The 14,461-nt window shown below is 35.9% G+C and overlaps 1 protein-coding gene across 2 annotated transcripts in view; it reads right to left on the reverse strand.

Moving 5' to 3' along the window:
* The window catches only part of LRRC2 (leucine rich repeat containing 2), a 71,927-nt gene that overhangs the window by 47,071 nt on the left and 10,395 nt on the right, over positions 1-14,461 (reverse strand). For both annotated transcript variants that reach the window (XM_021293198.2, XM_065045790.1), the window contains one exon: positions 4,342-4,552. In XM_021293198.2, the coding sequence (XP_021148873.2) occupies positions 4,342-4,552 (211 nt within the window). The remainder of the gene's footprint in view (positions 1-4,341; positions 4,553-14,461) is intronic.

The following is a 14,461-nucleotide window of genomic DNA, read 5'->3' on the forward strand; positions in this document are numbered from 1 at the left end:
TGCTATAATGTGTGGTTTTTAGCATTCTGCATGTTACAATACATTTTATTTGTGTTGCTGAAACATGAATTGATGTGATATTTTACTTCCTTTACAAACTAGATAGCAATGGGAACTGAAATTTGCACAAGCTTTACATTTGCTTTACTCTTTGATTCCCTTGTGTTCTTTTGTAATCTTCTGCTGCCATGCTAAAGCTGGCAGTGTGCTGATAAATTGCTCTATGAAGACTGACACTTGGAGGATAGCCAGTCTTTTGCCTTTAACAGCAAAACAATACTGCAATTTCATTTGATTTTTTTTTTTTTTTTTTTGGGGGGGGGGGGAGGGTTGTGGTAGCAAAAGGAAATAAATAGCAAACCTACAACCATTTTTGATTGTAGTATTTCTAATTAGGACAGAATTTACCTGCCAAACATGGGCCTGAACTAGAACTGTGACCAAAGGTCTGAGAAGTTCCAGTTCCTTTTCCAGCTCTGTAGTTTTATCTGTCATGGGCCAAACCAAAACCTTGGATCTAAACTTCACTCATCTTTGAGAAAGTTTGGAGCTAGATCCAAAGCTAGTATGTCTCAGTGCCACCATATTACCTGACTGGGTCAGGAATTTTATACTCTTTTTTTGGAAAAACTGTCTCTGTAAGTTAAATAAGCACAAAAGAGGCTTTCTCTGTCCATTTAATGCAGCAATTCTGCTTGACCCTTTGAGGCAAATAAATACCTCATTGTCACTAATGGGAATGACAAATGGAAATTCTCTGTTTTCTATGAAAATACACAGCACGTTAGATGATAAAACAGGGAGAATAAATGTGAATGTAGTAATTAGTTTTCTGCCTTTTTCTGTGAAGAAATTCTATGCAAGAGGATAATGATCTATGAGTAAAAAATTTTACCATTAATCATTCATTTACTTGTTGTGCATATTTGACATTAATTTGAAGTATGTATGCATACAGATCCTCTGCTTAGATAAAGCAGCACAACCCAGAACAGTCCTTCTCTGTACTTGATTTAACACAACCTTTCCTTTGCCAATAATGATATCACAAATTCAAAAATTTGTTTTTCCTGAATATTTTCTGAAAATCATTTAAAATTCACTGATGCACTAGAGAATAAACCTTCATTAGTCAGGAGTAGAAAGTAAACACTCACAGGGGAAAAGCAGAGTTAAAGTGAATTCATTGAAAAACTCATATGAATATTCATGGCATTATTTTGCCACAATTTTCGTTCTGCTCTAATAACAGTGCTGTTTCTCTGAAGAACTAATTTAATTCAGTAGATACATGTTTACATGTACAAAGGATCTCAATTAAGTGTTTCATCAACTCTTAATCATTCTCTCCTAGGCAACTGATTCAAACACACAATTCAAGAGTCCAAAGTCCTTATACAGCTGCTTTTCATGCTGGGTTTGCCTGGAAAATTCTCAGATAAAGACGGAGTTTTTTCTGAAACATACATTGGGAACCTCAAATTGCTTGTGGAAAAGTACACCATTCTCGTGCTGTCAAGTCCCAAGAGTTCCACAAACACAAGAGGACTTAGGAGGCTGCTGCTAGGGTAGTAGAACTGCTAGAGAAGGGGAAGGGGAAAAAGGCCTGTCTGGTTTAATTCACAACATCAGATTATGAGACTAGCCCATCTGTTACTGTAAGACCTCTTCTTTCCTAAATAGAAATATTAATTCTCTGCTGTTCCTAGATGGTAGAATTGCACCACACAGGGATGCAGACACTTGAGTCATAAATATTTTCTTGGTGTGCAAAAGAGGAGGCAAGGACCACTGAACTTTAAGGATGTTGTCACATAGCCTCTTCCAGCTGGTACACAAGTTAGAACTATCTCGTCACTGCAGTTATCAACCACTGGCCACAGCTAACCACCCTGGTCAGGCATGGCCAAACCAGTATCCAAGTTACAGGAGGACTTTCAAATTCAGAGGAACATGTTCTACAAGCAAAAAGGCTGGACACTAATCCTACTTAAAGTGTAGTAGTTCAAAATATTTCCATAGTGTGACTATGGTGTTAAAAAAACATTGTGATTTGAGATGTCTAGAAGTTCAAACTGTATTTCTCAAAAAATTGGCTTAAAAATGAATGATAACTATTAAGAGTTAATGGTCCACAGGGAATTATGGATCTGCATAAACAGAACATAGCTCCTTAGAATTCATGTCCTGTAAAATCAGGCCCTACTCTGTGCCTACTTGTGTAACCAAATATTAATTGTATGAGCTTTATCTTTCCTGAGATATATTAAAATAATTACTTTACAAGTACAAGGAACAATGGGTCTCCACCTAATGAAAATATGTTATCATTTCAGTGACATTGGAGAGGTGGGAAAAATGTGGCACAGAGGTCCTGAAGGAAGGAATTCCTGTCAGAATTCAAAATGTGTGATCTGTTCTCTTTTTCTTCCTTACAAAGGTTCTCAAAAGGAGATCCAAGATGATTTTCAAAAGAGCACTGTCTAGATGATTTTTCAAAATAATTGTCCAAGCTATCCCAGTATATGATGGAGTGTTCTACAAAACCCATTTTTGGGTACTCAATGACAAAGAATTAGTGGGCCAGATACACTGTTATGCTGTATGAATATGAAGCATGACAGAACAGCATCTTTGTAACACATTTTTGCCTTCTAGAAAGTCCGGTGCTAAACACAAGCTACCATTCTAATCGACTACAACATTGCAAATAACACTTTCAGTTGATTTGTGGACTCAGATCAATTGCTGCTGAAGTTTCCAATAAGAGCCCTTACATTGAGATCTACAGGAAGGATGCGGTAAAGTCCCTTGCTTCGATCTTGAAAAATCCCTATGGTGGGGATTACTCCTCAGTGAGACTTAACTTCACAGCTTCCAGAACGAGAACTCTTATAGCCCAGAGGCAAGCTGAGTTCTGAAAACGAAATCTGTAAGACATACTGGCAACCTACTCAGATATAGCTGTCAACTGTCTAGAGGATATATTACTGCTTCATTGATGAGAGGAAAGGGGAAACATAATAGAAATACCTATCAGCTAAAAGCAAGTTGAGATAGAGGATTCAGCAGCTGGTTCCCAAGTGGACACTTCCCAGGGCTGTGCTGTTTGCTGCTGCCAACAGTAAGTGTCCGGCCAAATAAGCTGGTTATTGTGCCTGTAAAACTGCACGAGCAACCCCAGCTCTGACTTCTCCTAGAACCTGAGTGCTTAATCTCCCAACATTTCAACTCATAGACATATTTGTGTGCAAAACACTTCACAAAAACTAAACCACAACTGATACCACAGCTCCTAGCTACATAATATAAAGGCTTCTCTGAGAAAACTGTCACATATCCATGGATCTTTTCACATGCAAATTGCAAGCCTGTGCAGCTTTGATTTTATGGTCTGCAAATTCATTTTGCCTAATTGCACTTTTTTGTGAGAGAGTAATAGGGGGAAAGAGCGTCATGTCTGATTCTGCCTTTGGTTTAGAAGCAGCAGTTGAGACTAAAAGTAAAAAGCAAAATGAGTGGCATGATTTATATAACTGATATAATTTTTAAAAAATCTTTTCATATCAAAGATCAAATCTGCGACAAAGTTATGTTTTAGGTCAATCAAAATAATTGTTTTAGTAAAATTTAGCCATTTTATTGATTGACCTTTTAACTTGAAAAATATAATACAAAATTATAAACAACAAAAAAAGTTGAAATTCTAATTTCACTTTCCCATTAATAAATGAGTGTATATTCAAAATATATTTCAGTCAATGCTTTAACAACTCCAGAAAACTTCAGACTAATTCACCTTTTGCGGAATTTCAAAACCGCACTAGTGCAGAGCTTACTTCCAAACTGCTATTTCACAACAAACACAACAGCAGGTTAAAAGTGTTTTTTTCAGCAAGATCATTGTGGATTGATACAAATATTAGTTTTGATTTGAACAGCACTAAAGAAAAATGTTATCACATCATTAGAGCAAGAAGACAGATATCTGAGTAGTAGAAGACATCAACAAGCCAACAAAGCTGAATATTATCTTCATCTCTTCCCATCAATCGGGGAATTTCAGAGAAAGATATCTTGTTGCAATGTGATTGCTTATACCAAAGTTTTTGAGAGGGGTAAATTACATGTATCAGTAGAGAATTTAAAATAAACATATTTGAAAATGGAACCACTAGTTGGGCTTAATATAGGAAATGTTTTTGTCACTTTCAACACTGTGAAAAAGCATCAATGTCATCATATTCATTGGCCAAAAAAAAAGTTTTGGAGGATTAAAAGTTACAGTGCTAAGCTACCCGAACCCTGTTATAACAGAAATATATTTTCCATTATATTTACCATCCACTGCTCGCCAGAAAGCTGAAAAATAAACTTGTTTTTTTCCTTATTTGCTTCATCTGACAAAGCATGCCTCTTCTGGAGCTGAGGAGTCTTTCCATAAGTGTCCAAGATCTTCTCATTGATATCTACAAAGCCTTTCTTGAGATATTTTGACTGAGGAATACCTTTCTTCCGGCACTCTAGTATGAAATGCCATTCCTGCTTTATCCTGAAATAGTGCCAAAAAAAGGATTTATGTGAATCAGTTGAAACAATGTAGTAAATAAGTCTTAAATCTTGATCTTTGTTTACCCAGTACTTAACAAAATACAATTATGCACTTAATGTATTGACCATTAAAAAAAAAAAAAAAAGAAAAAAAAGGCATTCCTGGAGTCATGCTTAGATTTTTTAGACTTACACGTAGATTTCAGATAAGCAGGATTTCATTTACTGACCATAAAACTGTGACACCCATTGAGTAAAAGAAAAGTGGCGACTGAGTGCACTGTCACAGAAAACAGCATGAATTATGCCCTTTATTTTAATAAGGTAGGAAATACACTCTCACAGAACAAATTATATATATGAACAAAAACAAAGACCTGGTGATAAGCACAAAATTTTTCCGAAGAAAAAAGTCATTTTAGGCAGTAAAAAGTCAGAAATATTCCTTTTTCTCCTGCCCTTTCTAGTTCAAGCATAATGATCTATTTTCATTTTTTACACATTATCTTCCAATATCATCTTAGAAGGTGGAGGTAAAGGTCAAAGTTACCACATGCCAACTAATTTCAGATTCAATTTCAGTGTAACTTCAGGCTCACTTCCAGGGCAAACTTTTGCCTATGTAACTTCAGGTCCAAATTCAATTTGATATAATTAAGCATTGCCAAAAGCATGTGCTTTAATTTAAGAGAGATTTATTTCAGCTTAGTCAATTAAGGAACAGGTTGATTAACTGAAGCAAGTCTTCCTTATACTAAAATAAGACTCTGCAGAGCCCTTTGCATCATAAATCCCATCTCACGCTTTGAATGCTAGATTCTTGTGGTACCTGAAATTCATTTATGTGATTTCCACACTCTGCCAGAAGTTTTAACTAAATGCTGGAAGAAAACTGACAGGTGAAGGGCACAAAGTTCAGGATAATATGCCCCCTAGAGAAAGTCAAAGATAGCATGTCCTAGAAAGAGAAGCAGATGGAAGTTTGTAAAGTTCAAGTATGAAATAACAAAACCTGTACACATATTCCAAGCTAGCCATGGGATTTTCTCTAAAATGCTAAGATGTTAAAAAAATGGCACATGGAACACAATGTCTAGGTTTAAGTCACGTACAAGAAATCAGTTACCAACATAGGCACAACAAGCATCTTTCAGACTTGGTGAAAATAAGTAATTTTTGAACACTCATAGCAAAGTATGAGATAGAAACTGCGGGGCAGAGCATGGTAATGGAAATTTGATAGTGTAGATTAGAAGTCATACTTGATTTGATGCTATCAAAATAAACCTTTAGAAATTGAACCTGCATGCCTAAATAGGAAAGGTAAAACAAAGACAACTATAAACTGCCCAGCTCAAATTGTGGAACGTACTGAAACCTCTGGAGATGTTAAACACTTGAAAACAGAGAGTACAGCAACAGCAGGAGACTTCAGCACATTGACACTGTCCACACAATGTACACTTTTGGAAGCCTGGCATGATAGTTAAGCAGAGCAGTTGGCCTGAGAAACCACAGGAGGACCAGGTTTAGTTTCAAGGAGCAGCACACTATGTGTGGGTCATCAGAGAACTACAGAAAGTCCTTTCTGTAACAATGACCACAATGCACTCCCATGAGACATCTTTATAAAGAGAAAATAAGGAAAAACGTCTTCTACAAATATTTCAGAAGATGAAGTACATACAATAGTGAAGTTTTTAAAAGTGCAACTCACTGGGTAAAGTACTGGCAAACTACATGAAAACAGCACGACCTCCAAGTACATTCTAACAAAGCCACTGTAAGGATCTCTTCCTCTCCTCGTTTCCAAAAATAGAAAAAAAAAAAAAAAAAAACTCACACATTTAGGTTCAAATGGAGAAATGAGAAGTTAGTATAAGCTCTGACAAATTAGACGTAAAAGCACAAAATAAACAAGTCAAGTCACTTACTGCAAGTTTACAAATGAATAGTGAAAGGATTTCTAGCATTTATCAAGATATGAAATAACAGTGAAAGAAAAGTTAAAGAAATTATTGAGATCTGCAGAAAAATTACTCATCCTTGGCTTCAGTTTTCATTAGAGAGATCAGTATTCTCTTTACAAGTAGACATCTATTGGACTTTCTGATATTTAAAGTGTCAATAGAGGAGGCTTAGAATAAAAATAAAATATATTTGAAGTAAATCTCCTGGTTTCTCTCAGTGTCTAATTTCGGACTGCTATATACTACAGTGAGCTGTGATACATAAATGAGTTGTGAAGAAAAAGACAGGACAGATAGAAAACGTGTCCAACAATATGTTCAGCTCAGAGACTCCCTGGAGGGGTACTGAGGCTGATAGTACAGTCCAGACAGAGTCCACCAGCAACCCACCGCATCTCAAAATCTTTCTGTAGCTACTTGATTTAATGAAGACAAGAAAGTAGCTTAGAGAAGAGATAGCTCTTTAGCCCATTTTGTGATCCTTCAACATGCTGCATCTGACACTTTTGGTTACAGATGGAGAGACACCCAAGTATTTGATTGCGCTAAGCAGTCCTACCAAAGGATAACCCCTCCAGCTGTAATCTGGGAGTGACACATGAGCCAAGTCAATTTTTAGTGTTGATCTTGCTTATTCAATCTGTCATTTGAATGCCATAGACCACCAGCACAAGAGAGGGGAGACAATGCAGTAGCAAGAGATCACTAGGAAAAGCTATAAAATAACATTTTCATATACTATAAAAAAAATTAAATAAACCAAAACCACCTACTAAACTTCTTCTAAAAACTTGCCTACCTGTGAGCACAGCTAATTATCTACAAAAGCTCTGTATTACTGTGAGACATGGGTAGGAGGTAAAGTGCGCAGGAGCAAGGAAAGAAAAAAAAAAAAAAAATCTGAATCCCTAAGGAAGAGAGCAACAAAAGGATCTGAACCATTAAAAGTCAGGAATTAAAAAGGACCAAAACTCTGGCATTCTTTTTTTCTAAAATATTCTAAATAATTCTGGTTTTACTTGACACCACTCTACTGCAGTTTCTCATAGATTCCTCCAGTCCTGTGCTTACTTGACACCACTCTACTGCAGTTTCTCATAGATTCCTCCAGTCCTGTGCTTACAGCTTTTCTGTCCCTCTGTGAAGCTTAATTCTGCATTACTGCCCTCTCATTTCCACGGAATTCCTTCATTTTCTACCAAAGCAATAAATGTTTGATCTGACTGCATAATTCAGTGCACTGAAAAAGCTTGCCCCTAAGATAGTTTTTTATATTCATTGCTCTTTACTCGTGTACAAAAAATGTCTTGTTCCTCGCAGTATAAATTCTAGGAACATTAGAAACTTAACAAAGAGAAATAAGAGGTCAAAAAGTCTAACTCTCAATAAAAAGTAAGGCACTGTGCTGCTTTATTACACCTCAGTGCTGACTGTGTCAGGTAGACCCCAGGAATACAAGAGCAGAGAGCTCAGATCTAAAATTTTACTCTCTCACAACAAGGAAGAGGGAAGACTGCAAGAAGGGAGCTACATTAAAGATGAAAGAATAAACTGACCTCTGACACTTTAGCAATAACATGTACAAAACACAAATCTCAGGAGGTCATAACACATTGTTAGGATAACATAACGTAAGATAACATATAACATAACCATGTGACAAAAACCTCCGTTTACCAAATCAATTAGTTAAATATTGACATCAGAAGAAAGATAGGCATTAAAAATTAAACTTTGTTGAGAATTCAACATGGATATCACGCAGTGATGTGAAAATCCTGTGGTAAATTTCTTTTTTACTCATACATTAAATGGTCACAACATGCTCTCTTAAGCTTTTAAAGAATGTCCACTTACAGTCACTATGTACTGTGAATGAGCACATTTTGAACAGATGGAAAGTGAATTAATAATGGAGCAACAAACATGCATAATTTTGTAGAGTACATCTCAGAAGAAAAATGTAATATATCCCAAGGGCAGCAGGTCTAACAATTTACAACCCCTACTTCTACCCTTGGGGTACACACTAACCAAATGAATCAATATAAGCATTCCTGTCCTGGAGGTGTGACTCACATCAACCCAGTGTGCATCATTAAGCAAAGACTGAAAAGTTGTAATTTGCAGGTTACAGTTGAGATCAAACCAAAAGGATTTATTCAGCTATGTGGTTGTCACTCAGCTCTGTCATAGGCAAAAAATTGACATGATGATACTTCTTAAAGGATCTTTATGAAAATAAAGATGACTTTAAGTTCTTGCTTTGGTGACAATCCTCAAATAAAATAGTTACCGCCATGCTTGTTACATCTGGAGGCTATTGCATAAGCCTTCAGGAAAGGCATCTAAACCAGTGTAGCAAAGAGAAAAAAAAAGTCCACAGAAATAAAATGAGCCTTTAAATACACTAATATACTTTTAGAGAAATAAAATTTCTGGTCTTGGCACTTTAAAGGCTCCTGATATTCCAGGAACACATTTTCACATATGACCAAAAAAAAAGAGTTGATTGTAAAATCACAGCCTTCCTGAGGTTTGTCTTTTTGTTGCTATTCAGAAATAAAATAGTTTGATCTTCCTCTAGAGCTTGATCAAACATTTGCAGTCAGATTAAAGAAACAACTACCATTTGCAATATTCAAGAAGTAGGTTTTAGTCAGGTCAAGCCTAGTTTAAGTGGGAGTATGAATGAAAAAAAAGAGAAAAGAAAAAAAGCTTTTTTCTGGCCATAGAACCCAGAAGAGATCCAAGGTTGCAACTTGGCTAACTACTCCAGTATTTCAAATTAATTTTTTAAAGGCTGATTGCATGCTGTTTAGGTTTGTCCAAAAAAAAAAAAAAAATAGTTATGTTTCATAACTTTATATCTGTAACACAAAAACACACGTGTCACTAATGCAGACTGTAAATTATGTAGAGGAAAGGTTAATTCTGGCAAGCCATTTCCCAATAGGTGTTTGGTTTCCAGTAAGTTTTCAGGACAATGTATTGCAGATATGAAAAAGGATCAGCAGGGAAATGGAATATTCAAGTATTTACATTTTGATTAGTGCTGAACATTTCTTCAGGTAATTATTCCACAAATATTACTTCACTGTTGGAGTACATCTGCAGCAAAGATATTTAACAACACAAAATTATAATTTTTATTATAAGTATTTTCTTTTGAGAATATGGGAGTTCTTTCTTTGGCATTTTAGAGTCTCCAACAAAATCTCAAATCTAATAAACCTGATGCAAAGAATTACTGTGGAATAAATTAAATTATTGGACCCTTCAAAAGAGTCACCAGCTTGAAAAACAAAAAGTTTGCATTAGTAAGGGTTCCAAAGCCATCCCAGTAAATAAGGAGTAGCTGTGTTTCTCTGAATGGTTCTTTCTTCTACAGCTACCCACTGCTCAATGTCTGATTAGCAGGTCTTGAGGAAAAGCTATTCTTCTTAGGTAGAGAAACGAAGTTTCATTACATGGCACTGTTTCCTCTACATCAGGATGGAAGAAGCAACCAGCACAATACATGGTGACATCAGTTTTGCCCTCCTGGGTGATGTTTAAGTCAGAATCACAAACCATACAGGAACATTAAATAATCCTATGGAATTTTTATCAGAGCACTACAGTTAAACTGGAGCTTAGCCCAGACTAATATTCCTGATAGACAAGTAACATTTGCTTCAGATTCAATTTAATTGATTTAATTTCAGTCTCTTTGCCAGGCTCTTCCATGCGTTGTAAAGGATTGTGACTGAGCAGCAGCTTTTATCTTTCAACCCGTCTGCGTGCATTATATTGGATGCAAGGTCTGTATGCACAAGTGTCCAAGAACAGTGGGAAATAAGTTAAGTGGTTATTAGTGCTGCAGATATACTCCCAACTTTTGCTTATAATTTGTGTTTAGGGCTAAGGACTCACAGCTTGAGATTTGGTCTTGCTTAGAAAAATTTCTGAATTGGATATTGAATAGGAAGATACAGATAAACATCTCAAATAAAATCTTAGTTCAGGTACAAATAGAGTTATAACACTGAAGTTTGGCAGAAATAAAGAGACAAAACTATTTTATTAAACAAACACATAACCTCTCAGGGAAAAAAAGTCACTGTCTGCCTGTGGAGTGAAAGATTTCTTTTTACTTTTAACATTCAGGAAGTGCACAGCTCAGAAAAATAGTGCATGCACACTTAGCTAGCCAGACCTTGAGAGGAAATTTTTGGAGAAGAGACACACAAGGAGAGATGGCTGAACAAACTGTTATCTTTTCTGCATGTTTGGTTGGTGGACAGAAGAGACTGTGCCATTTCACAGCAAAGATTTAGATAGCTAATCTGGGCAAACAGCTCTGGCATTTCCTCACTTGAATGCTTAATTTGCCAGCCTTCAATTTTTACAATACTTACTTTTCACACAGAAGACAAACCTGCTGTAATCCTTAAAAAACAAACAAACAAACAAAAACTAACTGTAAGCTTTCACTCTCATTTCCTTTCCAAAAAAAAAAAAAAAAAAAGGAGAAAGGAAAAATTACCGAGGAAAATCATCATACCACATCAAGTTAGTCTGACTGCATTCAGGATTTCAGGGGACAATATAAGATTGCTCTCCACTAACAGTATCTAGAAGATGAAATATACAACAGTGCTATAAACACAAACATCTTTCTATAATATGGTCTTTCATAAACAAGTAGATAACCATGGAACAGTGCACATTTTTTTGTAACAGTTCGTGTTTTATATCCTATGAGAGATTTAGAAAGGGTTTGTCTGATGGTATTAAGGGCATGAAGTAAAATGAAGTTACTCCTGCACAACGCTGTACTATTTATTTTTCATTTATATTCAGTTACTGGTTTATATGTTCCCCCTAGAAGCAGAGGTTCCTTAAACTGTTGTACTTGTACTGTCCCACAAAAGGGAAAACAGAGGACTGATTTAACTCCAACCAAAGTGATCTGATACCAGTATTTCAGAGAGACAGATATGAGACTCTCACAATATTCTCAGTAGACTGTTCTTCAGAATCAGCTTTCACTAGCCAGCTGCTTAAGCCTCTGTTCTAGACCTGTAAATTCCCCAAATCTTTACAAGACCTCACCATTAATGCAAACACAGTTCAAGCTTTGCATTTATTTGTGAGGTTTTCCTCTTAGAAATTCTTCAGTCAGAACAGAAATATATCTTACATGTGACTGCTTACTGACTCTGCATGAACTAAATTACCTTTCCCCAAGGCAAGCAAAGTTCCCTAGAGGTTAATTGGGAGGTTTTCCTCAAATAATAAATACTACATTTCTTTACATATTATCAGGTCATTTTACATAGCAACAAGACTGATAAGGAACTGCACAACCTCAAGGGCGTTAGTGGATTGTAACCTCTCGGAGAAAAAAAAGATTTTTGTTTAAAAAAATAAAAAAGCAAAGCAGCCTCAGCAGGCCAGATTCCAAACTCATCTGTTACATGGGTATATTTGCAGAGAAACTCTATTAATTTCAGTCCTACTTGGGAATTCACTCTGGCTGCTGCCAAAAGTAAATATCTAGAATCTTAAATGTTACAACTCAGTCCTCAATTTGGGAAACTGCTTTCTTTGAATGTCTTTTTGGAATTATCATTCAGGGTTAAAACCATTTCCAGAATACTTTCTTATTGTGGCTTGACAGTAAAGACTAGCATTGATTTCAGTGCACCTACCCAGTAGTGGTAATATTTTGATCTCTGAGTAGTATATATGAATCTACTAACACATGGAACTCCCTGAAATAATGAAATATATTGCTACAGGAAAGCATAATTTCTATTAAATATTTAATTATAATTACAATTTTATCTATAATTTCAAGCTATCAACAAGCAAAATCTTGTCCTATTTTGCATCCAAACTTTGAAAGCACTGAAAGCATCTAATAAGTAACTTGTGATCTGACCTTTAGGACCTAAAGGCCACTGTTCACTACATACCTTATGAAACAAGATTTTTATTTGAACTGACATTTTAATTTTACTACGAATATTTTTTGTGACTTTGCCATTATTCTACAAGGCCTGAATCAAAATAATGAACATGAACTTTTCCATTTATTTCAATGGGTGAAATTCTGATCACTCATGTCAGGAAGGAAAGTTTGCTGTATTTCCTTCTTTTTTTCCAGGAGATCTAAAAGAAGGAGGATTAACTGGAAAACAATCTGATATCTGATTGCATGAAGAAATGCAACAGAAAGAAATACCATATACAAATTGCAAGCTAAAGAAAGAAAAACAAAAGTCCTTTGTGAACGCTGAAATTGCACTTGAAACATATGCGTTGTGTCCCAAAGTCCCCGTCCCCAGTTGGTGCAGGAAGATAACAGGATGGCTTTGGACCTCGTTAGTGGAAAGGAGCAGAAAAGGTGGTCAAGCTCCACTGTTTCTGATGAAGGGGTAGCTAGAGACAGACAACACAGGCAGGAACAGTGGGGAGAGTATATGTTTTTTATGGAAAAGACAAGTAAGTAATGGGGCTTAATGTATCTTACTGACAAAACACATGGGAGCTAAAATTATCTACCACATAAGGTTACCCTATTTCCCTCTTCCATACAGAAGCTCCCCATGCCTGACACCTCTGGTTTGCATACTAGTCAACTCAGATCTTCTACACCACAGAAAACCAAAAACCAAAGAAAACATGACAAGCAGATGTTGTCATTTAGATCCACGTTGGGAGTGCCCTTTCATCAGTTCTGAAAATGACTGTATGCACTGTTAGCAGCTACAGGTGTGGATTCCTAGTCATAATACTCTTTTTATGAAGAAGACTGCAATGGCAGCCCAAGGGCTACTAGCTGACATAGACAGCGGTAAAGTAGACATTTGTCTGTATTATCTGCATTAGAATTGCACAAAGCCACTTCTTAACATAGCATCCAGGGCAGAAATAAGGTTTGATCCAGTTTCATTTCAAATCTTTTCACCTGTAAGGGTAACACTCGCAACAGCGATTTTTTTCAGTTCTTCACTCATACCAAAAAGAAAGCTTGTTCTTGGTAGAGAATTTTTTTTTTCATTTGTGTTAGGATTATGGGGTTTAATGCAGGCTTTGGGTAAAGATAAGAGAACCAAGACTGCATCTATAGATGTTTTGAAGAGAAAGGTCTTGCAGAAAGGGCAGTCAGACTTTGTATAACATTACCCTGGTCTCCTCTTAGTCCAGCTACTCTGTTGTCAGTGTAGCTGCACTGGCAGTCATAATCTGTAAGCAATGGTCTCCTGTGACAGCCAAAACACCACACTTTCATGTGGTGTTCAATGCAATGGTGCTCTTAAACACTGTTTAACCCTGTGCATTTTATTTTAAAATCAGAAAGTGATTTTTATTGTTTTGTTCTGTTCTCAGAGGAGAAAAATTATAAGTCATATGTGTCCAACATTGCCAGCACAGTATAATATTTCACTGTCTCTAATGGGAATGAACACAAAGAAACCAAAATATTGCTTAAAGAAACCATAAGTTAAATACTATAAAAACAATAACATGATTAGTGGATGCAAGCATTATAATAAAAGCTCTCTTTAATATTTGAACAATAAAAACATCTTTTGATAGTTCTTCTCTTCTGTGCTCTTTCTCCTATTCAGAAGTAACCATATATGTCCATTTATTTAATTCATTTAATTTCTTCTGTCAACTCAACAAAAAAAGACTTAAAGTATTTTTAGTACTTAATTTTATGAACAGGTTTTCACTAATTCCATAGTAAAAAGCCACACTTTTATATACCATATAAGCAATAGAAAGGTATGAAATGTGTTATTTTTCTCTTCAAATTAAGTATACACAGTAAACAATAAAATACATCATTAATAAATCACGATCTACATAGGAAAGAGCAGGGACTAGTGAAATGTAAACACAGTTTGTACAGAATTTCTCTACAATCATGTGAAGAAAGGAGG

This window comes from Columba livia, chromosome Z (genome assembly GCF_036013475.1).
Source record: "Columba livia isolate bColLiv1 breed racing homer chromosome Z, bColLiv1.pat.W.v2, whole genome shotgun sequence".
In the NCBI taxonomy this organism is placed as follows: Eukaryota; Metazoa; Chordata; class Aves; order Columbiformes; family Columbidae; genus Columba; species Columba livia.